The sequence below is a fragment of the Pelodiscus sinensis genome, chromosome 3 (genome assembly GCF_052426305.1).
Source record: "Pelodiscus sinensis isolate ZL-2025 chromosome 3, ASM5242630v1, whole genome shotgun sequence".
In the NCBI taxonomy this organism is placed as follows: Eukaryota; Metazoa; Chordata; order Testudines; family Trionychidae; genus Pelodiscus; species Pelodiscus sinensis.
Window position 1 is genome coordinate 35,499,952 of NC_143054.1, and position 24,450 is coordinate 35,524,401.

The 24,450-nt window shown below is 39.0% G+C and overlaps 1 protein-coding gene across 2 annotated transcripts in view; it reads left to right on the top strand.

Moving 5' to 3' along the window:
• Nucleotides 1-24,450, top strand: part of PXDN (peroxidasin) — a 122,804-nt gene that overhangs the window by 41,837 nt on the left and 56,517 nt on the right. Inside the window, exons 4-12 of one of the 2 annotated variants that reach the window (XM_006131038.5) lie at nt 5,709-5,780; nt 12,880-12,951; nt 13,608-13,679; nt 16,205-16,374; nt 17,651-17,768; nt 19,854-20,023; nt 20,575-20,847; nt 22,279-22,395; nt 24,069-24,227. In XM_006131038.5, coding sequence (XP_006131100.1) covers nt 5,709-5,780; nt 12,880-12,951; nt 13,608-13,679; nt 16,205-16,374; nt 17,651-17,768; nt 19,854-20,023; nt 20,575-20,847; nt 22,279-22,395; nt 24,069-24,227 — 1,223 coding nt within the window. The remainder of the gene's footprint in view (nt 1-5,708; nt 5,781-12,879; nt 12,952-13,607; nt 13,680-16,204; nt 16,375-17,650; nt 17,769-19,853; nt 20,024-20,574; nt 20,848-22,278; nt 22,396-24,068; nt 24,228-24,450) is intronic. The other variant, XM_006131039.5, reaches the window with a different exon arrangement.

The window sequence follows — 24,450 nt, forward strand, 5'->3', positions numbered from 1 at the left end:
AATGGCATGGCTTTAGGCAGGAGGGTTAAATCTTGGCACACCACTTCGGAAAGTTTGCTGACCCCTGAAATATACATTCTCCCCATAATTTGTACTTATGTGTTGTATCTATGTAAATATGCCATCAGTTAAAACTGATTTAATTCCATGTTGTTTTTTATTGGCTAATGATATGCATAAAAAAAGCATTTATTAGTTATAAAACAAGAAGAAGAGAAGGACCCAATGCAGGGGACTGGACTAGATGACATCTTGAGGTTCCTTCCAGTTCTGTGATTCTATGAAATGATGAAGTCAATTGCAGCACTATCTGTATTACAAATATATTTAACATCACTTATTTTCTGGTGTTTATGATAGAAACAAAGATGTACAGTCATTGAGATAATGCTGAACGCAACTGTTAGTACATTTCAGTGAAAGGTTTAAAACACACACTTTTAAACTATTCCCTCCTGAGTTTCCCCGATTTATTTGTCTTCATTTTTATTCAGATCCTGAATCTATAATATCCAAATGAAAATTCTTTCCCTTTCCTCTGTCTCTCTGTATTTTATGGATGAGACATGGCAGTTGAATAAGATGAAACTTGGCAGTGGATTCCTGATCAATAACATGACTTTGTCAGCAGAATTCTTTTTTTAACATCCTTCCTCCATTATTAACATAGCCTTTAATAAGGCTCTTTTTACTTTGTCTTTAGTTGACTACAGAATCCATGTTATGTTACATTCATTTGGGATTTATACCCCCGCCACAGAGAGGTATTATTATAGAGGTCAGTAGCAACAGCAGCAATATTATTGCAGCAATGTTTGCAAAGATGTTCCTTCTGCTTATCCTTTTATGACCAGAACCGTGGATACCCATGCTTTCACAATAGGCTGGGGAGGCCATCTGAGGATATTGAATGTTCAAGATTTTTGGACAGAGCATGAAGCTGTTCTCACTATCAATCTATTTATAATCCTTACCGAGCATTTTGAGTACAGATCAAGAACACAGTGGTTAATATATTTGCCAACAACATCACTGTAATGTTTTATAAGAGGAAGCTAGGGAGGAGCCTGCTCCAACCAGCATTGCCAGGAGTCAATGAAGTTCTGGCAGTTCTGCATCAAATAGAGCATCATTCCCTCAGGCGTTCTTTTAGGATGAGCCCAGAATTACTTGGATGGTCAGCTTATCAGGAGTTTCTCCCAGAATCTTGAATGGTGTCTAGAAAGCAGTGTGAAGTGGTTCATCTTCAGGGAATGCACATTCCTGCTATTGATCTGTTTGCAACAAAGGACAACAAGAAGCCTCAGTTTTGTGAACAGGTCTCAATCAGGGCTCCTTAACTGAATTAGGGGCATAGTTCTCCACTTTGTGTTGAGCATGTGCACACCTTGATGGAATACACATCTGAACCCACATCTTGAAGAGCAATAATTACAGTACAGGTAAGTAATCAGTTTTTTCTGCCTACCACAAAATTTAAGAGAGTAATCTTTCTGTATGTTCTATCCTTCCTGTTTCATAAAAAGAAGTACTGTTTTTGGAATGTTTGGGGTTATTTACTTTGTGTTTTAGGTCAATGACATCTATGTTGCCACAATCTTTTTTAAATAGTGGTGCAGTATTATCTAGGTAATAAAGTAACTTCAAATTCTGAAGCTAAAAGTAGGACAAAAATTAATTGTATTGCTCTTAGACAACTGGATTTGTTTTGCTTTGAAGTCTTTTATTTCAATTTCAGATACTTAGTATTTGGTAGAGATTCTTTAGGCAGTGTGCAAACCCAGATCTCCCCCCAAAACACCTAATCACAGGTAATTTAGACCTTATTCATAACACCTAATTCACATTTTTATTCTGCCTTGCATTAACTCTCTATTATTTTGCCTGCAACAGAGAAAGTAAATACAGCTGTCAAAAATGAAGACTATACTATTGTCTTCACTTATTAACTAAATAAATGATACTCACTGTGTTTTATTTTTTCTGTGCTTTGTTGCTAATATTGTATGTAGATGATTTGTTCACTTCTGGTAAATTATTCTGACAGCAGCAGTGGAGCAAAAAGGGAAAATGTGAGTAGAAATGTAGCTATGATAAAATTTTAAAAGGAACCTTTATGGGTGATAAGGAATTTCAGTATGAACTGGTAGAAGGGAAGCCATTCAGGAAATTCCAAGCATAGGATGAGGTGTTCAGCATGGTGGGAGATTATTATTTTTGCAGTAGAATTTGGGGCATGCTGGCTGAGAGAGAAATGAGAGGTCTAAGGCAAGACAAGAAGGTTACAATAATCAAGGAGATAATGATAAGGATATGAAGAATAGTTTTAGCAATGAGGAAGGGACAGACTTTGGAACTATTAAGATGGAATATGTGGCAAGATTTAGTGATATGATTGGATATAGGAAAATAGGGAGAGAAGGAGAGAGAAGTAAAATGTAATACCAAGACTACAAGCTTGTAAGACTTCTTCAAGATCCTTCCCTATTGATTCCCTAATATACACTCATTGTCCCTCACCAGTTGATTAAAAAATGTAGTTGCTGATCTCGTCTTCCTTGTTTGATGAACAGATCCTGATACTCCCTTCTTTGAATCTCTCCAGTGATTCCCCATCTGGCGTTGTTTGAAGTTTAAGCTCTGTGGGTTTATAATAATCAGCCTACCCCTACTTATAATTTGCTTGTCAACTTTTGTGTCACCTCCATGAACATTACTATGTTTTTTCACGTCTGTCAGTCTCTCAAACAATCACTTCTATGGCTTTCTTCACACAACCTTCTGTACATGACTTGACTGGTCTGAACTTGTCTGCAAGGCCCATATACCATCCACTTTTAAGTCTCACATAAAAATCCACTCCTAATAGGTTGCCTGTAATGAATCTCATTGATATTTAATGATATTCTTTTTATTATTTCTCTTCTCTGAATGCTGTCTATCAGCCATCCATCCCTACTTGCTGAGGGGCAGGAATCATCTATTGCTGAATGTTTGGAAAGTGCCCACTTCTCCGTAGTTTCTAATACAAACGAGAACTGCAGAATTTTGTTTTCCAAAACTCTCTGTGCTAATGAACTATACCTACATGTCACTAATAACTGTTTATTCACCCCTTATAAAGTTCTGATAGATTAATGGTTTTAACCGGTTATAGAATTTATAGTTAGCTAAGTAACATATTACTCTGTCCTTAATTACACTTTTAACTAGGACAGTATTTGCAAAGTTCCCATTGATAGACATAGCTGGAGTTTAGCGAGAGTGTTATGTATTTTGGGGTGATGTGCTCAGTAGTAGCCTCCTCAGAGGTTTGCATTCATTAGGTTGTCCTATCTCCTCTCTCTGTTGATGTCACATCCTATTTCCACATTAAAAATATCATATAAGATAGTGCTGACTTGGAAGTGCAGGTGGAGCAAATATGTTTTACTTAAATAGCCCATTTAAGCTCCAGGGATTGTTCAAAGTTGGAGTCTCCAGAGAGGGCATATGGTGGAGGGGGATCAGGTGATTACATGTTATAATGCTTTTGACTCAGCTCGGAGAAAATGAGAATTGAAGTAAGGACTGAAGTGAAGTGTTTCTTTGGGGACCGGTGAGGTCTAGCAGTGGACAGGAAAGGCTTCCCAGGAGGAAGGGTGTAACTTCCATCCCCTTCTGTTCCCGCCCCTCCCAGTATGTTGCAGTCTGGAAATGCCTCTATTGGCTGGGACCGAGTGCTTTTTGAGTTGCTTTGCTCTTGTGTTGAATGACCAGTATTGTCAACCTCAAGAGATCAAAAATCACGAGACAGATCCCCAAAAAAATCACAAGAATGGTCCCACAAATCATCAGCTGTTAAAAACATAAAACAATGGGTTTTACTCTGTCTTCTGACTTTTTGTCTCCCCTCTATTCCTCTGGCTATGTGTTGTGTGATAATTTCAGAGCAAGAAGTCAACATCTAATACACACAAAATGCATGCTTTTACCTTCCCTCAGCCTGTGCTTGCTATTCTCACACCTGTGACCCAATGATACCACACTCTCCATTTCATCTTCATATGTCTAATACAGTCTAGTCTAGTTTTGCTCACAAAACACCTACAAAATCCTTTCATTTATGGATGACAGCAAAATACCTTCCTCCTGAAACGAGGAGGAGGAATCCTCATATTGCCTAAACATTTTAATTGGCATAGTATGAACTCCCTCATTTAGTAGCTATAGGTTTTATTTGGTGCCAAAAAAGGATATTTCTTAATAAAGTAAAAGGGAAACATCTGTTTACCTAACTCAGAGAAGCTGGTTAATGAAGGACACAATACAAATTCAGTTATTTATGTCTAAAATCTGACTTCTTGGGACACATTGGGTTTCCTTGATGTAAGTAACAGGACGCTTTGATCCCCTGATTTTTGAAGTGCAGCACTTCTAATGTTTTATAGAACACTGGAATGTCTATAGCAATGTGAAAAGTTTATTTTGTTCCCCAAACATTTCCCAAGGAAATAATAAATATAGAATTTAGGCAGAATTTGTACCAACTTCTAGAACATCAAAATTGAGATGAGTCTAAATTTGTGCATATCTTCGGAGCACTTAGCACGTGTTCAGCAACTTGTTTTCATTCTCAAGGGGAGGAATACAAAGCATATAGAAACAACTTAGTATTATATGTGTGTTGATTCTGGATAGTACTAGTGTGGATAGTAGTGCAACATATTTAACATCCATGTCCCATATCGGGGGAAAATATTTATGGTGTTTTGTGTTAATGGTGTTACAGTAAAATACTGACTTGCATTTATTCTTGAATATATTAAAAATTGGGAGATTATCAAAAAGACAATTGTATAAATTCTCTCCTTTTTATTACCTGAATTTGATGAAGGAAAGTACATTTCCATTAAAATGTAACAATTTCTTCCAGTGCTTAATTTATAATGAAAGAGGTTCTATGGCTCAAGCAATTAGGTGTGAGGGGCTAAAGCAATTTTTTTTCTTTCATAACTGAAGTGTAGGGGGGATATGAATTGCCAAGACTTGTCACAGATTAGACACTGTTAGGTATAGCATTCAAACCAAACATTTTAAAGAAAACTGGGGGCTGCAAGCAACCTCAGGATTCTTTGGGAGATCCAGTTAATCAAACTACCACTCCCATCCTATTGAAAGCCTATCAGGAAAATGAACAGAGCCCTGCATGGATGCAACATTTATATCTGTATCTGCAGCTGTAAACATGATCCGGGGATATCCTCATCCACATCCGCAGATGCGAACATCCATGGATATAAAGTGGATAGCCACAAATTTACAGGAGCCTAACTATAAAATTTGTATCTGCCTCCATATCCTCAAAAATGAAGAGTAGATAGCCACTTCCACATTCGTGGATGCAGATACCTACAGATATCTGCAGATTTGCAGGGTTCTGAAAATGAGGGCAAAGGAACCTCCAAAAGGGCATGGTAGCAATCGGAAGGCTTAAGGCTCTCCCAATGATCAGTGTCAGGGTAGACAAAGCCCCATTCTTCTGTGCCTCTTCTGGTGGGCCTGGGAAATGGACTCTTAAACAGGAAGCATTTTTAGTATGTACATGTTTTTGTTTTGTTTTTCTTATATGTAGTAGAAAAACTGTCTTCATGTGTCAGTTTTCTTCTTTTCCACCTTAATGTAGCTGTTGTTTGTGTACTAATATTACTGATTGTTTCTTGTTTCAGCTATTTGTACAAGAATGAAATCCAGTCAATTGACAGGCAAGCATTTAAAGGACTTGCCTCTCTAGAACAACTGTAAGTGCCTCTCTCTTCTGTGCTGTCATCCGCTTGGTTACCTTTCAGAGGAAAAGTGCACGTCCTGATCAGTATTTTTTGCCTGCATGCCTTGCACGTCTGCCCTAAATGGGATATTAGTCAGATGTTCTTGTAATCATTTGCATGTGAAAAAACAAAAATTGATCTCTGTGTCAAATTGTTTATTTGTATGTTTGTCTTTTATTTGTGATTTACTTGTTCCAAGTGTTCCAGTGCACTATGTAGGAGACTTGGAGAAGAAGCATGATCAGAGACCAATATTGAAAAGAGTGTGCATTCATTAGTGATTCAAGATCTGATTCTGCTTTCACCTACATTGGTTTTACAGTGCTGGTACTCTTTTTAGCTCCCCTGGAATTGCTCTCGTTTTATACTAGTGTAAATGAAAGTTTGAATCACGCTCTTCAACATAATTCAGCATTTTTATCTTTCATTTAAAAACCTTTTAAATAAAAATATGAATACTTTTGATGCACGTGTGGGCTGTATATTGGGGGAGACAGAGGGTGGAAATAGGAGCGGTATTCTCTTTGTCTCTAATGTGGAAAGTACTACAATTAGTTGTATAACCTGTTGCTTTCTTACTAAGTTTCAAGTGAAGATGAATTTGATTTGAAAATGAAGGGAAGTAGTATGATTAGAAAGAAATTTATTATTTCACCTATGTTTGTTTATTCACCATTTACTTAATCAGAAAACAGTTCACTGCAACACAATAATTCAAGTAGTACTTGGACTATTGGAAACAGCGATAGCCAGATGGATAATATTGCGTTTCTGTCTGCAACGTTCTAAAGTCTTAAGGTTCCATTAATCTTGCAAAGGATTTTTGATTCACAGGGTGAATTTCATTGAGAATGAATTCCTGAAAAGGGAGTCGTCTTTCCTAAAGGAAAGAACTGGATCCAGGCAAGCTGGGGAGCAGGGCCTTAGGTTCCCCACCCCTGCCATATGGGACAGAAGAGACTTAGAACTTAATTTGACAGTTTCAGTTTTACTTGTTAAAGTGTGGAGTGACATCTAACGTCCCACTTCACTTGGATTATGTTTGTTACCCCTGGCTGTAAATATAATGTAGTTGTTCTTTTGAACAGTCTCCCAGTTCTAGAAATGATATAATTCTGTTAAATGTATATGCTAATATTGCATATCATTTCATACCGTTTATTTGTATATATTAAAAAGAATGGTAAGCATTGTTATTCTCCATTTACAAATGTGGAAACTGAGGGTATGTCTACACTAGCCCCCTAGTTTGATCTAGGGAGGCTAATGAGGGTGACCGAAATTGCAAATGAAGCGCAGAATTTAAATATCCTCCTGCAATGAGGTTTACCAGCTAATTCGATTTAGGGCTTTAATTCGGAATCCCATTTCACTGCCACGTGTAGACAGTTAATTTCTAAAATGGAACATGCTAATGAACCAGCCGGGAACATGCTAATGAAGCACGGGATATTTAAATTCCGTGCTTCATTTGCAATTTCAGTCGCCCTCATTAGCCTCCCTAGATCGAACTAGGGGACTAGTGTGGACATACCCTGAGATATGAAATGGTTTGCCAAAGGTTAACACATTAGGGCAATGACAGAGCTTGGAAATCCAGTCAAAGTCTTCTGACCAGTCTAGTGCAGTAGTGGGCAACCAGCCCATCAGAGTTATCTGATTTCACTGATATTGACTATCCACAGGCACTGCCCCCAAAAATTCCTTGTGGCTGTGGCCCAGCGGCTGCATTTCTTTGTTTCTGGCCAGGGGTAACTGTGGAGGCAGTGTCTGCAGATGTAAGGACTGCTGGGACATGTTGGCCACTGCTTGCCACAGTTCCCATTGTCTAGAAACAGAGAAGTGCAGCCACTGGGAGCTGCAGGGGGCGGTGCCTGCAGATGGACAACATTAGCAAAATGTCTTCACGTGTGACCTGTGGGCTGGAGGTTGCCCAACACTGGTCTAGTGCCATATCCACAATTCTGTGCTATTTCACTATATTAAGAGTAATACAGGTTATTAGTTTCTTTAGTTATTAAAATAATTCATTTCTAAGTTTATTGACTACACCAAATTTTCTGTTCTAATACACAGTGCCACTCCTTCTGAGGTCTGAGAATTATATGTTGAAAGAAAAAATTTGGTTCATAATATTTGTTTAGCATTCACACAGAATGAAACTGGAAGGTTTTGTGTGTATTTATTTTACTGTTATTCCAGTCAATGAGAATTTATGTATTTATACATTTCAATTGAATAGAGTAATGGAAGGTTTTGTTTGATCCTTACCTGAGTTTTCTTAAGTTATAATGTTGAGAGAGAAACCACAAGTGTAATTTGCTTCAAGGGACACAATTACATATGCAGAAACACAAGTATATCAACATTATAGTTCGCCCCCCATTGTTATCCTCTGGTAGGATTCCACTTTTCCCATAAGCTTTATGGCAGGGATGAGGAAGTTCCAGCCCTCGGACTGCATTTGATTTATCAAGGTGGGCCTCTAGACGCTTTGTTCGTGACAAGTGTGGTTCACTATTCCCAGTTAGTGGAAGCTGCAGGAAGTAGTGGCCAGGACTGTGCTATTTCCTTAAGTTCCCATTGACCAGGAATGGCAAACTGCAGCCACTAGGAGCTGCAAACAGTATCCAACAAAGTATCCAGCAGCCCACCAGCGATTAACCCTGCCGAACCACATGTGGGCGGCATGCTAGAGATCTCCCACCGCTGCTTTATGGCATCATCATCTCCTAATGACTTATTAGAAACCCCCCACTCACCCTCTGTGTTCAGCAATTGGAGTAGCACCTCTAGACCAGATTCTTATCTTCTTTGTACCAGCATAATTTTAGAGTGACACCACTGAAAAATCAAGTCAAATATATGTAGTACCTGAATATTAATTTAATCATAGCAAATTGCAGGTGCCACATATACTTAATTTGATGGATACCAGACATTTTTTTAGATCTGGTCACAGAAGCTGAACCATAATTAAAGTGAAATTCTTAGCGCTTGTATGTATAATGTCCTATGATCTCTTCCCCATGTTTTTCTTCCAAAGTAGCTAACATATTATAAAGAGCACGTCTATAGTATCTTTCACACAAAGAGAACAAAACCTTTTTCTGCAAAATCCTTGACTACTCTTCCTCTCCAAAATGCTCCCTTTTTATTATATGTTTGTACAGCATCTAGCATAATGGATCCTTGATTGGGGCCTCTATGAATAAGACTCCTAGATGTTGCAGGAATAATAAATAAATAAATAAATAAATAAAAAATATTCACTAGCACCATACCTACAGTAAATAATAGTAGTAGAAGGGAGCATTTTTCAAAACAAACAGATATTTGTTGGATCATTTTTGAGTAAACTGCTCATAATGACCTTTTGGATAGTCAGTGAAATATTATTTACTGACATACTTAAACAACAAGGAGTCCTGTGGCACTGTAAAGACTAACAAATTTATTTGGGCATAAGCTTTTGTGGGTAAAAACCACTTTGTCAGATTCAAAAGTCTTTTAAAAGGTAACACAGAACTTCTCATTGTTTTTGCAGAAACAGACTAACACTACCCCTCTTGAAATCAATACATAGTTGGAACTCACTTTATGGATTTTAAATGCTTTCCCCTCCAAAGATCGGGAGGTTTTATTAGACAAGAAAAATTGTACAAACTATAAGTACAAACTCATTTCCCATTGTAGAGTGCATCCACCATATAGCTGTTCATTGTAGCCAACATGGTCTCATGTCCATTATGTGTGAATGGCTGTACACAAAGTATTTTAAGTGAGAAGATGAAGAGAAGCAATCTCACTCTCTCAGTTGCTAAAGCCAGACTAATGGAATGCAAGGTTGAGACAACTGGGAACTTTGTTAGCTGTAGTGAATAGTGATTGACATCTTTGTGCCTTATCTGGCCTTACACATTCTACACAATGTTGCTGAAGTGCCTTTTCCAGCTGTTGGAGCAAAAGGTCTTCTCTGCTTTGTCCACTAAAGCAGAAATTACTATGCTAGGGAGTAGGGACTGGCATTTTCCATCCCCGTGGGTATTTCCATAAGGCAATTCTTAACCTGGGTTAGCCCACCCATCAAAGGTGTGTCAGAGCTGGGCACAAAGGGAGGATCAATGAAAGTGAACCATTTGATGATGTGGCTTCTTTGGGTATCAGAGGCACTGCCATACTGCCTAGTGCTGCACCAAGGACATATGGGAAATAATTTTTTTTGTCCAATGGCCTTTATTAGAATGTTTGTTCTATAAAAGTAGATGGGAAAAGAATACATGTATATCTGATGCTGAAGAAAAACTAGTTCAGGTAAAAATGTGTTAGCACAACTGTTCAGAAACTGGTATATGTGATAAAATGATCTTTGTACTTGTGTGGTCATTTAAAAACCTGATGAATAAGCAGAGATGTATAAGTTTCTGGTGAATAAGTCCTGTGAAGCAAGGTAAAAAGAGACAAGGTGAGGTAATAGCTTATGCTAGACCAACTTCTGTTGGTGATTAGGACAATCTCCAGAAGAAATTCTCCACAGGCATGTCTCTAATCCCAATTGTACATATAAAATGAAGTGGTCTAAATTAACTGTTACCCCTCAAGAAAGAGCTCTTGAAATCACTGTGGATAGTTCTCTGAACTCATCCACTCCGTATTTAGCAGCAGTCAAAAAAAAAAGGGAACAAAGTAAAGTGTTAGGAATCATTAAGTTTGGGATTGATAAGAAGACACTAAGGCCTGCCCTGTCTTCTGCATAAGAAAAAGCTATTGTTGGCTAGCTGTAATTGCTCCATGTATAAAAATAATTCTGAGTTTCTTCATGATTTACCAGAGAACTTCACAAGCCACATTCATTGGCTGTCTAGTAGATTTTACTTGTCACATTCACTTAGATTTATTGCTTTGGCTGTTTTTCTGATTCCCCTACTGGAACCACTTTCTCTTTCATGATAGCGCTGTGATTGATAGGCCCCTTTTCTGTCAGCAGCCCATCAATACTAGGTTGTTGGGAACTTCTCTGGTTGCTAAACTATTTATGTGGCCCTGTGCTGTGAAAGGGGTAGTTTTTTGTGGGTAATAATGGCTTCTGAGATTATCCCAATTTGTTTTTCCTATCCCTCGTTTCATTTGATTTCCCATGTCTTACCATGTGATAGGCTTTTTGCTCTTTGCTCTGGGGCTGGAATGTGATGAGAGTGTTTCCAAGCAAGAGAGTTTCTGCTCTTGAAGTATCTTCCATCTTTTCACACTGAGGGTTTTTTTAATTTTGGGTGGGGTTTTTTTATGGTTTCATTAATCTCCTACTGAATCATTCACATGGGGGGAGAAAAGTGGGGCAGGCCAAAAAAGGCAAACTTTTAGAAGTCTGACTATGCTTGGATATAATCAGGAGTCAGAGTTCACCAGCATATTAACAAATCATTTCCCAAGCTACAACTATAGCTCTGCTTCCTGTTTATTCATCTGAAAAGTTTGGATAATACATTCAAAATACATGACAAAATTGTTAATACTAATATTCATAAACCAATACGAACCTAAATTTGCAACCCTTGATCATGCAGATTCAGACTTTTCGTAAGTGCCAAGTATTTAAATACAAGGCTTTTGTCTTCCAGGAAGAGCCATTACATACCCTCTATTTGATGTATCTTTTTTTAGTGTTGCAGTTAGCTTCCAATTCATACACTGGACAATAATAACTACAGTAGACTTCTGATAATCCGGAACCTATGGGACCTAGGTGGTGCCGGATTATCAGATATGCCGGACTATCAGGAGGTACTATAAGATGGTTATATATATATACTGTATACATTATATACTGTATATAAAGTGTTCTTAACCCTTTTTATTGTATATACTGCATACAGTATACTGTAATGTTTTAGTTTTTTAAAGCCTTTTTTTACCCTTTTTGTTCAGTTCAGCTGCTGCCGCTGTTAAGTTGTGACTAATTTTTTTGCCGAAGCTCACTCACTAGGCTCTTGCCATTTTGATGCCAGACTATCAGGAGTGCCGGACTATTGGATGCCGGACTATTGGAGTTTTACTGTATTGGGTAGATTCTCTAGGAGGGAGATCTGTTCAGTTGGTGATGCAGCACACTTGCACCGATTTTGTGTTTATGAATTTGAGAATAGGCTATTTCTGGTGAGAGGACAAGGAGAGGTCCTATTGTAAATTTAAGTTTTTGAGAGGGAATAAGAGGAAGTTAGAATTGCCACAGCTTTAACTCTCACTGATTTGTCAATGGTATTTTAGGAAAAAGACCTATAGACAGCATCTCTGAAAGGATGCAGTCATTCTGATGCTATTCAAATGGCAGGACACCAAAAATATAGCCATGTACATTATAGGCTGCAAATATTTACAAATAAAGCTAAAACCTTTTCTTACAGAAAATAGTATCATATTCATTTATTCAACCATATAAAATAAATCAAGTTATTTCATGTTGTGGCAGGACTCACTAGAAAAATATGATAATTGCAGGGGAGAAGGACAAAAAATGTACAATCAGTATTTCTCAGTATTCCCCTTTGTTCTAGTGTAAATAAAACACATTATGCATATTAATGGATTGATCCAAACTTGTATAAATGATACTGTTTTTGCATTTCTAATGTTAATTGATAATATCTATTTGAGTTTATGAAAAAATGTTTTTTGGATCTGCGATATTATATTTTTTTTGCAAATACTACCATCTGTCATATTTTACAAGTTCTGTGATACACACAAACTCACTGTCCCATGAGTCCTTGTAAATATTTAGTTTTGACAGAAGATTGTTCAAAGTCTGATTAGTTGAGGCAAGTATCTTGTTGTTATTACCAATATAGTAGCACATTTTAAAACCTTCCTATTATGTGGGACCTCTTTCTTTCATGGAAAAGTGTAGGATCCAAAAGACATCTACAGAAAATTATGCCACTACATCATTAACATGTTGTCATTTTCAGATATGCTCGGCAGCATGAGAAGTCCTTTACACACCAAGTTCCTAGCTGCACAGTACTATTTTCATTAAATAAATTATTTCAGTAATGTTTGTTTAATACATTTACAGGTATCTGCACTTTAATCACATAGAAACATTGGAACCTGAATCATTTACACATCTTCCAAAACTTGAAAGGCTGTAAGTTTCATTTTTGTTTGGAAATTTAATAAGATGTAGTCGTCAACTAGCTGCGTTGTCTGATCCAGATCAATAGTGTAGAAAGTGAGAAAAAACTTTCCGATCTGTAATGTAGCTTTTATTTTGTATTGAAACTTTAATGCTCAGTGAAATTGAGGAGTGAAGTGCTAAGCACTTTTTGGCAAGTGTGGCACACGCTTATCTCCCAGTGACATCTGATTAGGCCCTAGATTAGGGAGACAGTTTAGTAATGCTGTTTTGTGTACAATTTGCAATGTGAAAATGAGTTCAGAACATTTGTAATTGACATTTGTCTATCATAAAATAGATTGCATGAAACATGATACAGAAGGATTACATTTTTTGTAAAAATGGCTCATATGATTACTTCCATCCTCTAGCTGTATGTTACATTTTAGGTAGTTTTTGTCTCCAGTGTAGGCTAAAAATGTTTTTTTTTTCCTTAGGTGGAGGAGGAGACAGGGCTATGGAAAACTTAAAAAAAAAAAAAAAGTAGAAGCAGAAAGTTGATTTTAAAAATGTTTATTTGTACATGTGAAATTAGTCTATCTTTAAGGATCTGTAGAAGAATGTATATAGAATGAAGACAATTCAAAATGTGAACTCATACATGAACTTACCTGTGTTTTCAATAGATTTTTGCATAACAACAGAATAGCTCATTTAGTTCCTGGGACATTTAGTCATTTGGAATCTATGAAGAGACTGTAAGTAAATTAAATTTCTATACTAAAAGACCGAAATAGTCTAATTCTGTGGTCACCAACCAGTAGATCGTGATCTACCGGTAGATCTCAGGGGCTCTAAGAGTAGCTCTTGAACCCTCTCTGAACTGCGCACCTGCGCAGTACATTTACATTAGATTTCCTTATGTAATGTGGGCGGGGCAGTAGATCTTCGCCTGTTCTGAAACTTAAAAAGTGATCTTGGGTGTAAAAAGGTTGGAGGCCACTGGATTATACTTATATCTCATCTTATAATATCCACCTCCTTTGGCAGTCTGTTCCACTGTCTAATGGTTTTTACTATTAAATATCCTAGTTTAAACTTTTACTTCCATGGTCTTTATCCTTCAGTCTTTCATGACTGTGACTAAACCTCTTTCTTGATTTGTTATCTTGAATTTATGTATAGACTATGCCCTGGCCTGCAGCAAGTCTTCTATTTTATAGATTAAATAAATCAAATTCTATAGCCATTCCTCCTTCTGTACATTTTACATTCCTTTTATCCTCTAGTCTAGTATAAGATTTATTGTATTTTCTCTAGTTTGTGTTTTCCAGATCCTTCCTAAACTGTACAGACCAAGTGTAAAATTGTTTAAAGTACTTTAGTGTTTTGGGAACCTAAGGGTACATCTACACAGCAGGGCTAAAGTCGAATTAAGCTACGCAATTCAGCCATGTCAATTGCGTAGCTTAAGTCAAACCAGCTTAATTTGGCTTTTGGCGCCGTCTACACAGAAGGAAGTAGAAGTAAGAACACTCTTCCTTCGACTTCCCCTACTCCTCATGAAATGAGGGTTAGCATGAGTCAGAGTAAGAAGTCCTCCATCTCAACATTATTTCGAAATAATGGCTTGCTGCGTAGACATGCATTTTGTTATTTCGGAATAATGTCAGTTATTCTGAAATAACACTGCTTTGTAGATGTACCCTTAGTGACTTTTTTTTTGAAGTGATCTAGGCACTTTGGTCCAATTCACAAAGGCCCTTAGTCCATTGCAGCATTTAACTTTCAGGTGCTAGCTGCCCAGTGGAATCCACAAACCCTGATTTAGATGCCCAATGAATGAGGAGAGATAGTAGCCTAAGAATGGGTTCCACACAATCAACATGCTAGGTGAGAAGCCTGAGTTAGCCAATATCAGATGCCAGGGAGATCATTGTGTAGTAAGCTCTGGTCTTTTCAGAGCATGTCCTGTAGGCAGGCTCAGTTCTCCCTATAGTTGGGAAATCTCTCCTAGAGTCAGGTGCCTAAGCCATTCCCCTTCAGAATGGACTTGACACGTGCCTAACTATTCAGAATAGCCCAGAGCAGAAAGCTTGTGAGCATTAGTCCAGTGGCTAAGAAACTCATCCAGAATGTGGGAGACCTCAGTTCAGTTCTCCCTCCTGTTTAACAAGAAGAAGGGATTTGAACATGGGTGTCCCCTCTCAGGTGACTGACCTTATATGACGTAGTGGGGGTGCTATCCACTTGCTGGTTGCTATGCTTGGGCTGTGGGTGACCCCTGCTGGCCTGTGTCTGTAAGCACTGCCCAGCGGGGGGTCGCCCTGAGTACCCTCATGTCACATAGTCCATGGCCCAACCGGTTTTTACTTGTCCAGGGAAGGGGTCTGAACAAAGGAAGTGTGTGGCTTGGAGTAGGGGCAGTCTTGGCTGCGAAAACATGAAGAGAACAGACTAAATGGAGTGCTGGGGGTTCAGGGGCCTGTGTACCCCTATCCCAAGGGGTCTAAGGCTGCCAGCTCCTGACTCATATTTCCACATCGCGCCTATGCTGTGCTGTATCCTGGACAAGCAATAAACCCTCTCTATTCTACTGGCTGGCAGAGTCTCACCTTGCTGTAGACGGGGTGCAGAATCGGAGGGTACCTGACGCGTCGCCATACCTTCCCTATTGGACTATGGGTTACTTTGATGTGAGTTTCTCTCATCATCACCTGTTGAAACTGTTTCACTGGGTCCAGCTGTTTCCATTGAGTCAAAGAATGACACCATAGTTCAATGGTTAGGCAGTCATCTGAGAGGTGAGAAACTTTTGTTCAAATCTCTTCTCATTAAGCAGAAAAAGCAGTTGAACAGGATATCCTGCATCCTAGGGGTGTTTCCTAAAGGGTAAAAAAGAGCTCTCTTCTTCCTCTGAGCCATTTTGTGTAGAGTTAGGTATTCTTAGAGAACAACTACCAAACTGGACTCTGCAGATTGGCTAGGTTAGCGAACCGTCATTGAACAAGGAGGACAAAAAGTATTGAATAGCCTGCAACAGAGAACACTGTCTATCCTTTATAGTGAGTGAGGAGTGGTCTACTCTGGGAAATAGCATGTGATCACGTAGTTAAAAGACTATATCATAATGTATATGCACAAGGGGGAATATGGCTTTCTTTTAATGTAGGTTTTTGTGTTTAAGAACTGAATAGACAGAGATCTTTCCTAAGTCTTATAAAATCAAATGAACTGTTTCAGCTAATTAGCAAGTAAAATGGAAGATTCTCATTTTATACAGGCGTTTGGATTCAAATGCTCTGCATTGTGACTGTGAAATACTGTGGCTGGCAGACTTGTTGAAGACATATGCAGAATCTGGCAATGCTCAAGCAGCAGCTACTTGTGAGTATCCAAGGAGGATCCAGGGAAGATCAGTGGCCACAATAACACCAGAAGAACTTAACTGTGGTGAGCTTTCCACTTAAAGTTCAGATTTTTTTCCCCAAACCACCATATTTTCATGGGATTTCCCCCCCCCCCCCCCATTATTTGTACAGGGAAGCTAATAGCTACTTTATGGCCATCTCTATCTCTTGTCTGTACCCCTTTCCCACAGTCTGACTGCTGCTTTTTGATCACTCACTCCACTCACTCTATATTCTTGGCTTCTTTGACCATACTGTTCTGCTTTTCCTCCTCTATCTCCACTTCCTCACTTATTAATATCATCTCTTTCTGTTTCTGTCCTCTCTTTAACATCATGTTAGTTGATGATGCAATGGCATTTCTCAGTGTAGACAAGGGAATAAGCCAAAGAACTGAATATGATCATCCTGAAAATATGTTTTCCTTAATACCTATCTGCTTCAGTAGTCAAAATTGAGAGAGATCTATATGGGTATGTCTACACTACCCCACTAGTTCGAACTAGCGGGGTAATGTAGGCATACCGCAATTGCAAATGAAGCCCGGGATTTGAATTTCCCGGGCTTCATTTGCATAAGCGGGGTGCCGCCATTTTTAAATCCCCGCTCGTTCGAACCCCGTGCCGCGCAGCTACACGCAGCATGAACTAGGTAGTTCGAACTAGCCTTCCTAGTTCGAACTACCGTTACTCCTCGTGGAATGAGGAAGCCTAGTTCGAACTACCTAGTTCATGCCGCGCGGCTACACGCGGCATGAACTAGGTAGTTCGAACTAGGCTTCCTCATTCCACGAGGAGTAACGGTAGTTCGAACTAGGAAGGCTAGTTCGAACTACCTAGTTCATGCTGCGTGTAGCTGCGCGGCACGGGGTTCGAACGAGCGGGGATTTAAAAATGGCGGCGCCCCGCTTATGCAAATGAAGCCCGGGAAATTCAAATCCCAGGCTTCATTTGCAACTGCGGTATGCCTACATTACCCCGCTAGTTCGAACTAGCGGGGTAGTGTAGACATACCCTCTCAGAATATCCCATAGCACAGTGATTAGGCCATTCTGCTGAGAGACTGCTGTTCAAATCCCTTTGCAACAAGCCATTTTTAGCTTTCTAAGTTGACACTAGTAAATGGCCAGAGAGATCAGAAAGACAAAGATAATTTTATGTAGAGAAAAATGTGTTTAATCACTAAAGCATTTTTTACTTGAAACATTTGTGAAAAATGTTCATCTCTGTACAGTGTGGGGGGTGATAAATATTTAATTATTCATTTTAATTGTTTTAAACCCAGCAAATTTTCCTTTATATCTTTTATTGTTGATCCAGAGAGGCCAAGAATTACGTCAGAACCTCAGGATGTGGATGTTACCTCAGGGAATACAGTGTACTTCACTTGCAGAGCTGAAGGCAATCCCAAACCAGAAATTATCTGGCTTCGAAACAAGTAAGTTAAGGAAAAAAAGGAGAGAGAAATTGTACGTTTCTGTTTTACAGGTAGGCTGTGTCTACACTGGCAAGTTATTCCAGAAAATCAGCCGCTTTTCCGGAAAAACTTGCCAGCTGTCTACACTGGCCGCTTGAATTTTCGGAAAAGCACTGACGAGCTAATGTAAAATCATCAGTGCTTTCCCGGAAAAACTATGCTGCTCCCGTTCTGGCAAAAGTCTTTTTCTGGAAAACTGTTCCGGAAAAGGGCCAATGTAGACCGCACAGTAGTGTTTTCCGCAAAAATGCCCCGATCGCGAAAATGACAATCGGGGCTTTTTTGCGGAAGAGGGCGTCTAGATTGGCCACGGACGCTTTTCCGGAAAAAGTGCTTTTCCGGAAAAGCATCCTGCCAATCTAGACGCGCTTTTCCGGAAATACTTTTAACGGAAAACCTTTTCCGTCAAAAGCATTTCCGGAAAATCATGCCAGTGTAGACGTAGCCATAGTGTATGAAATACGCCATTCATGCACTGTAAGCGGTCTTGCTTAGTCCTTGGCCACTGACCTGTGCTCAGACCCTTAAGTAATGGTCCGGCGGCCCCTTTTAGACTGTGGGGCTAGAGGGTTGGCAAGCCGCAATGCAGCGCCAGTCCAATGTCAATACAGCCCTGGCCCTGGTTCAGGGGGGGCCGGACAAACAGTTCCCTGAGTCAGCTTAGCCTGGGCCCTGGTCAGGGCGGAGCAGGCAAACAAACAGTTTCCTGGCACAAGTGGGAAGACTGCCACTCAGTGTGGCCGGGGGGGCTGCAGGCCCTCCCTACTTCACTGCATCCCGGCCCATCTGCTTCTCCTGGGTCACTTCCAAACTCCCCATCAGTCTATACGTGGCTCCCGGTCAATGGTGAGTTCGCAGGGTCCGGGTAGTCTGCGTTTGGGGATAGGGCCACTCGTCAGCCTCTGCTAGATCCTCAGGGTCCTCCTGGCGTGAGAGCTCAGGGTAGGCCTCTGTTCCCTCCGGCGGCTGGGGCCTTACTTAGCTCCGGAGTGGGGCTTTTATACTTCCCGCCCCACCCTGAGGCTTCTGTGAAATTAAAGGGGCAGGCTCCTGCTTGGCCCTCCTGGGCTGAGAGAGGGGTTCTTCCTCCTCAGGGTCAGTGAGCAGCCACCCATGCTCACTACCTGCACACATACATGAAGTACTTAAGAACATCCTATTAGTATTATACAAATTTAATATATTGGCAATTATAATTAGATCTACTTTCTTTTTATAAGGTTCTTTCTATAATAAAGAATCTTCTAAAATATATAGTATACTGTATATGATATCATGAATAAGATGTTTCAGCTGCATTTGCAACCACGAAATTTCAGAGACCTGCAAAACCCTGATTAACTTAACTAATAGGCTGTTGTATTGAAGATCAGATAATTCTGTCACAGCAGGTAAACATGGAGTTTGCAGGTGCAGCAAACATTGATGCATTTTGTTCAGATGTACTCATTGTTTCATTACAAACTAAGTGATATCTGTCTGCGGGCCCTAGTTATGCTGTAAATAAATCAATGTCCATCCTGCATTAATATCACTTTAACAAAGAAAACGTTTGAGAATTACTTTGAAACATGAGATGGTAATCAACAAAAGCATGCATTCAGAATTCACATATGAAAGAGTTTAAAAAAGAAATGAGAGAGGTTCAATTGTGTGTTTATTGACACTGGTTTGAGACATTTATAGTTGTTTGGCAATGAGAACAATTGATATCTGGAATAAAAAATGGAAATGGATGTGTGTAACTCATTTCCTTGTTTTTTCCGTATAAAAATGTACACTTCTAAAATCAGTCTAGCTTTTCCATTCTGAAGTATGAAAGTTTTCATTTTTTAAATTGGCACTCAGTTTGGTTTTAATTTCTGCTGCTTTTTTGTTAATTTAAGATTAAAAGTTCTACTATTAAAAATTCTACTTCCAGTTAAGATGCTAAAATTTATTCGTGTTGGTTATAAACATTAATACCGTTAAACTTTTGTCCATTGATATGTTTTCTCTGTGCTTTTGATGTAAAATTTTTAGTCCAGCACATTTCTGTCTTTATAGTAATGAGCTCAGTATGAAAGCAGATTCCCGTCTAAACTTGCTAGATGATGGCACTTTGATGATTCAGAATACTCAAGAGACAGACCAGGGTATTTACCAGTGCATGGCGAAAAATGTGGCAGGAGAAGTGAAAACTCAAGAAGTGACTCTTAGATACTTTGGGTCCCCAGGTAAATAGATTTCAGATATGGAATTTTTTTTCATCAGAAGACCATTTTCATAATGAAGTACATTTGCTTTTGTACATTAACTGCAGGTTTATACTTCTTGTGCATTTTTCATCTTCGTTTGCTTCAACATCTAGTTATTGCAATCCTAGAAAATATCAACCCATTATAGTAGTTATTTTATTATTTATTATAATATTATTTTATATTATTTAATCAGAGTAATAATGTAGATTATCTTTAGTAGTATAGGAGGGAAATAAGAGAATTAAATAGTGCTGTTGTTCTACAGCATTGATCTTTAGAGGTCTAAGTTCAGATGCTCAGAACAAAAACAACACTGCCAGCCACATAATTTAATGGGTGGGAGACTTAATTGGACCTGCAAAGTGCCAGACATTTTTAGAAGGAAATGGGGAGTCCGTGCAGGAGTAGGACTCTTTTCATGGGCATTCCACCATCCTTCAGCTCAATTTTATAAGAGTTCTAGCCTGTTGATGTTTGAGTCTGTAGATGGATGAAAACAACATTTAAGCATGGTTCTCTTCTGACAGCCAGGCCAAGTTTTGTGATTCACCCACAAAATACAGAAGTATTAGTTGGCGAAAGTGTTACTTTGGAATGCAGTGCAACTGGCCACCCTCAACCACGGATCACATGGACAAAAGGCGACAGAACCCCCTTACCAAATGATTCTCGCATCACAATAACTCCTTCAGGAGGCCTTTACATTCAAAATGTGAACCAGGAAGACAGTGGCGAGTATACCTGTTTTGCAACCAACAGTATAGATAATATCCATGCAACTGCATACATCATAGTGCAAGGCAAGTATTAAACAAGGAAAGACATTATATTTTTCAAAACTACAAAATAATGTAAAGCAAATATTTGTTTCGTTTTCTAAATTGTTGGAAATTAATGAAACCATATGTACATTATTTTAATTGTGGACCTTGCTCCCTCTCCTAATAGCCAATAGGGTTTTGCCATTGACTTTCGTGAGAGCAGGATCTCGGTCACTTTAATCTAGAAACAGAACTTTGGAAGAATTCTACCCAAATGTTTATATCCCTATTCATTTTTTGAAATGCCTGCTGCTCAAGATTTTGTCAGTTGGTCTATTTATATAATCAAATGTACATGTACTGTTAATGTCCATTTTGTGTGGGACTCAGATATTTTATACAGTAGCTAGCATGTCTAAAGTTTAAGGTGTACGTATTTGCTACTGGACATGGAGTTTTGAGTGTGGTTTTGTCATGCATTTTTTCCTAATCATTTTCCATCGAAGCTATCAATCCCTCTAGCCCCCGATCATTTGTACAGCTCTTCTGTGAACTGTAGTGCTAATTATTGTAATCCTACTAACTGTATTTTCAGCACAATTTTCACATAGCATTAGTACACAAAATATTTGCAGGAATACTATATGCAAAACATTTTTTATACATAGGCTATTACGTGCAAGTTTATAAAGCTAGAAGTGATACTGGCAGTTACATTTTTCCATAGGTTTCTATAGGTTTCTAATATCTTTCAACGTTTAAATTTGTTCTTTCCTTATCAGTTTTGGGTTTTTTTCCCCGCTTCTTTTTCTTTTAGATTGTAAACTCCTTAGAGCAAGAAACATGTCAACCAATACATAAATATTTTTCAAATTATAGAAAACATATGCCCTCCCCCGTGTCTAGTTCACGATTCAATCAGCAAATGGGTGGATGTATTTTGAGGACTGAACAAATGCCCAGTCTCATTGATAACGTCACAGTGTTACTGAAAAAACTGGCCTATATTTCATTCATTGGTTTTCTTTTGTATAAAGGCACTGTGTGTGTGTTAGCAGAAAAGAGCAGATCAGGCTGGTTGTGATCACATTGTGTTTTCTTCATAATTTAGTTGAGGATTTTTTTAAAGAAACAAAGAAAGCAAGATATTTTGAATCCAGAGAACATTCTCTACTTGATTATACCAGTCTTAAGGTACATCATATTTTGGATCTATTATGATGATGATGATTTGTTATTTATTCGTATTACTGTAATGCTTATAGGTACCAACTGAGATGAGGGCCCCATTATGCTAGGCTCTGTTCATATATGTGACAGACAATTCATGCCCCAAAGAGCTTACAATCTAAAAGAGCTAGCAGGATCCCTTTCCCCACAGAACTGTGCAGGTCACATAGAAAATAAGTAATATTAACCAATGGAGCATCTTTAATTGTTCTTTAACATGTTATTTTCTCCTTACTCTAGCTGTACCCCAGTTTACTGTCACTCCTCAAGACAGAGTAGTGATTGAGGGCCACACTGTCGATTTCCCTTGTGAAGCGCAAGGCTATCCACAGCCTGTTATTGCTTGGACCAAAGGAGGTAAGAAGTTTATTAGAGATTTTAATTTTAAACTTTTAAAATATGACATCCTCTTTAGAATCACTTAAGAAATATCAGAAAATGCTTGTGTGTGTATTGTACATACAGTTGCCTTAAAAGCTTCTTATCTGTGATGGAAGATGTCAAGGTAGTCAGCTCATGTAAAACTTTTAGTACAGGTTGAACCCCTGTTAACCAGGACTTCCTGGTCCAGCAACATCTGTGGACCAGCAGGACCACGGGTGTTCCAGGACCAGAGAGTACAGTGAAAGACTGGCTGCACCTCAGCTGGGCTGCTACGTACAAAACAATGGGGCTGCTCAGGGTGCCAGGAGCCCTGCACACTGCAGCAGGGCTATTCAGCGGGACCAGGAGCCCAATGCGCAGGGAGCTAGGCTGTCTGGCTTAGTAAGGAAGGGGGTGGGACTGGTAGGGCAGCAGGACTGGCAGGGGAGGGAGCAGCCAGGAGGACAGTAGCAAGTCCAGGGCTGGGGAGGAGACGGTAGCAGGGGACAGGTATGACCTCCCCTGGTCCAGCAAAATCCCTCATCCGAGACTGGTCAGGTCCTAAGGGTGCCGGACCAGGGAGGTCCCACCTGTTGTTATAAATCTAAGTAGGGTTAAACATATAATGCGATAATCTTTAACTGCCATCTCTACAAAGTTTGTACAAGATATATTCTTTTCAAGCATGTGGAGCAGATGAAAGACTTTGGCACTGATCCTGAAATATAATCCACCAGCACTGGCACCTGTCCCACTGCATAAAGATATTGACAAAATAAATGGCCAAATGGGGGTTCAAACTGAAGTTGATATGACTTGTCTTGGGCACAGAGGACTACTCTTGTGGACGACATTTCAGGAATTGGAATGTAAAGATGCTAGGCCAAATTCAGGGATGATAGAAATGATAGTATGCATAAGATCAGTAAGTAGATCCGCTACACGTACCATCCTAGTGGAAAGGTGAGTTTATAGCAGGAGAAGCAACCCAAAGGAGGATGCAAGTGGTGGTAGATAAAGCAGAATTTTAGTTAGACCTTGATCACTGATCACTATGGATTTTCCTTCTCCTCAACTTCTTGAGGTGGCTCCAAATAATTGTTATGTATGTTTGCCATTGATGAAGAAAAATAGAGTGTGGTAGAAAAGTAGTAAGGGTGGGTAGACAGGAATGGCGCTCAGCCTTATTTTAGTGCATTTTGTTTCATTCCTTTGTACCACAGAAACCACTATAGTGCCGCTATAGTGCTTCTGCAACAATGCTACCTGTCCTGATGAAGAGATTCTCTTATCAACTTAGGTTCACCACCTGCCTAAGAGGCGGTTGCTAGGTTGATGGAACAATTCTCTCATTGACTAGCACTGTCTATACCAGCGGATGGATTGGCTAACTGCATTGTTTAGGGTTTTGGATTTTTTATACCCTTAAGTGTTGTAGTTAAACTGACATAATTTCCTATTGTTGACCATGCCACATTGTGTGTTCTGGAGAGTAGGTAGTTGCTTCAAAACATTTTTTCTAAAGAATTTGTTTTGTGAAACCTCTGTCTATTTAAAACATGATTTAAGTTTTATCAAATACTAAATGCCTCTGGTTGTCTCTGAAATATAAATAGTATTTTATTTCACATGGCTATAATTAATATATAACAATTGCTGTGTTTCAGGTAGCCAACTCTCTGTAGATAGAAGACATTTAGTACTGTCATCTGGAACACTGAGGATTTCCAGAGTTGCTCTACATGACCAAGGCCAATATGAATGTCAAGCTGTCAACATTGTTGGATCCCAAAGAACAGCTGTACAATTAACAGTACAACCCAGAGGTATGTTCAGAATAACTATATTTTTATCTGCTTAGAAAAAGTACATTTAGGGCCCAACTTTAACGGCTATAGAGGGAGTATCAATGGGGGTTAGGCAATACCTTTATAAATATGGGCCTTAGACTTATGTTAAAATGTTCATTGGAATGCTTGCCTTAGTCTTTTTCTCTTGGAAACCATGTCTGAAAGTTGAAATTTATCAGGTTTTAGATAGTAAATTTTA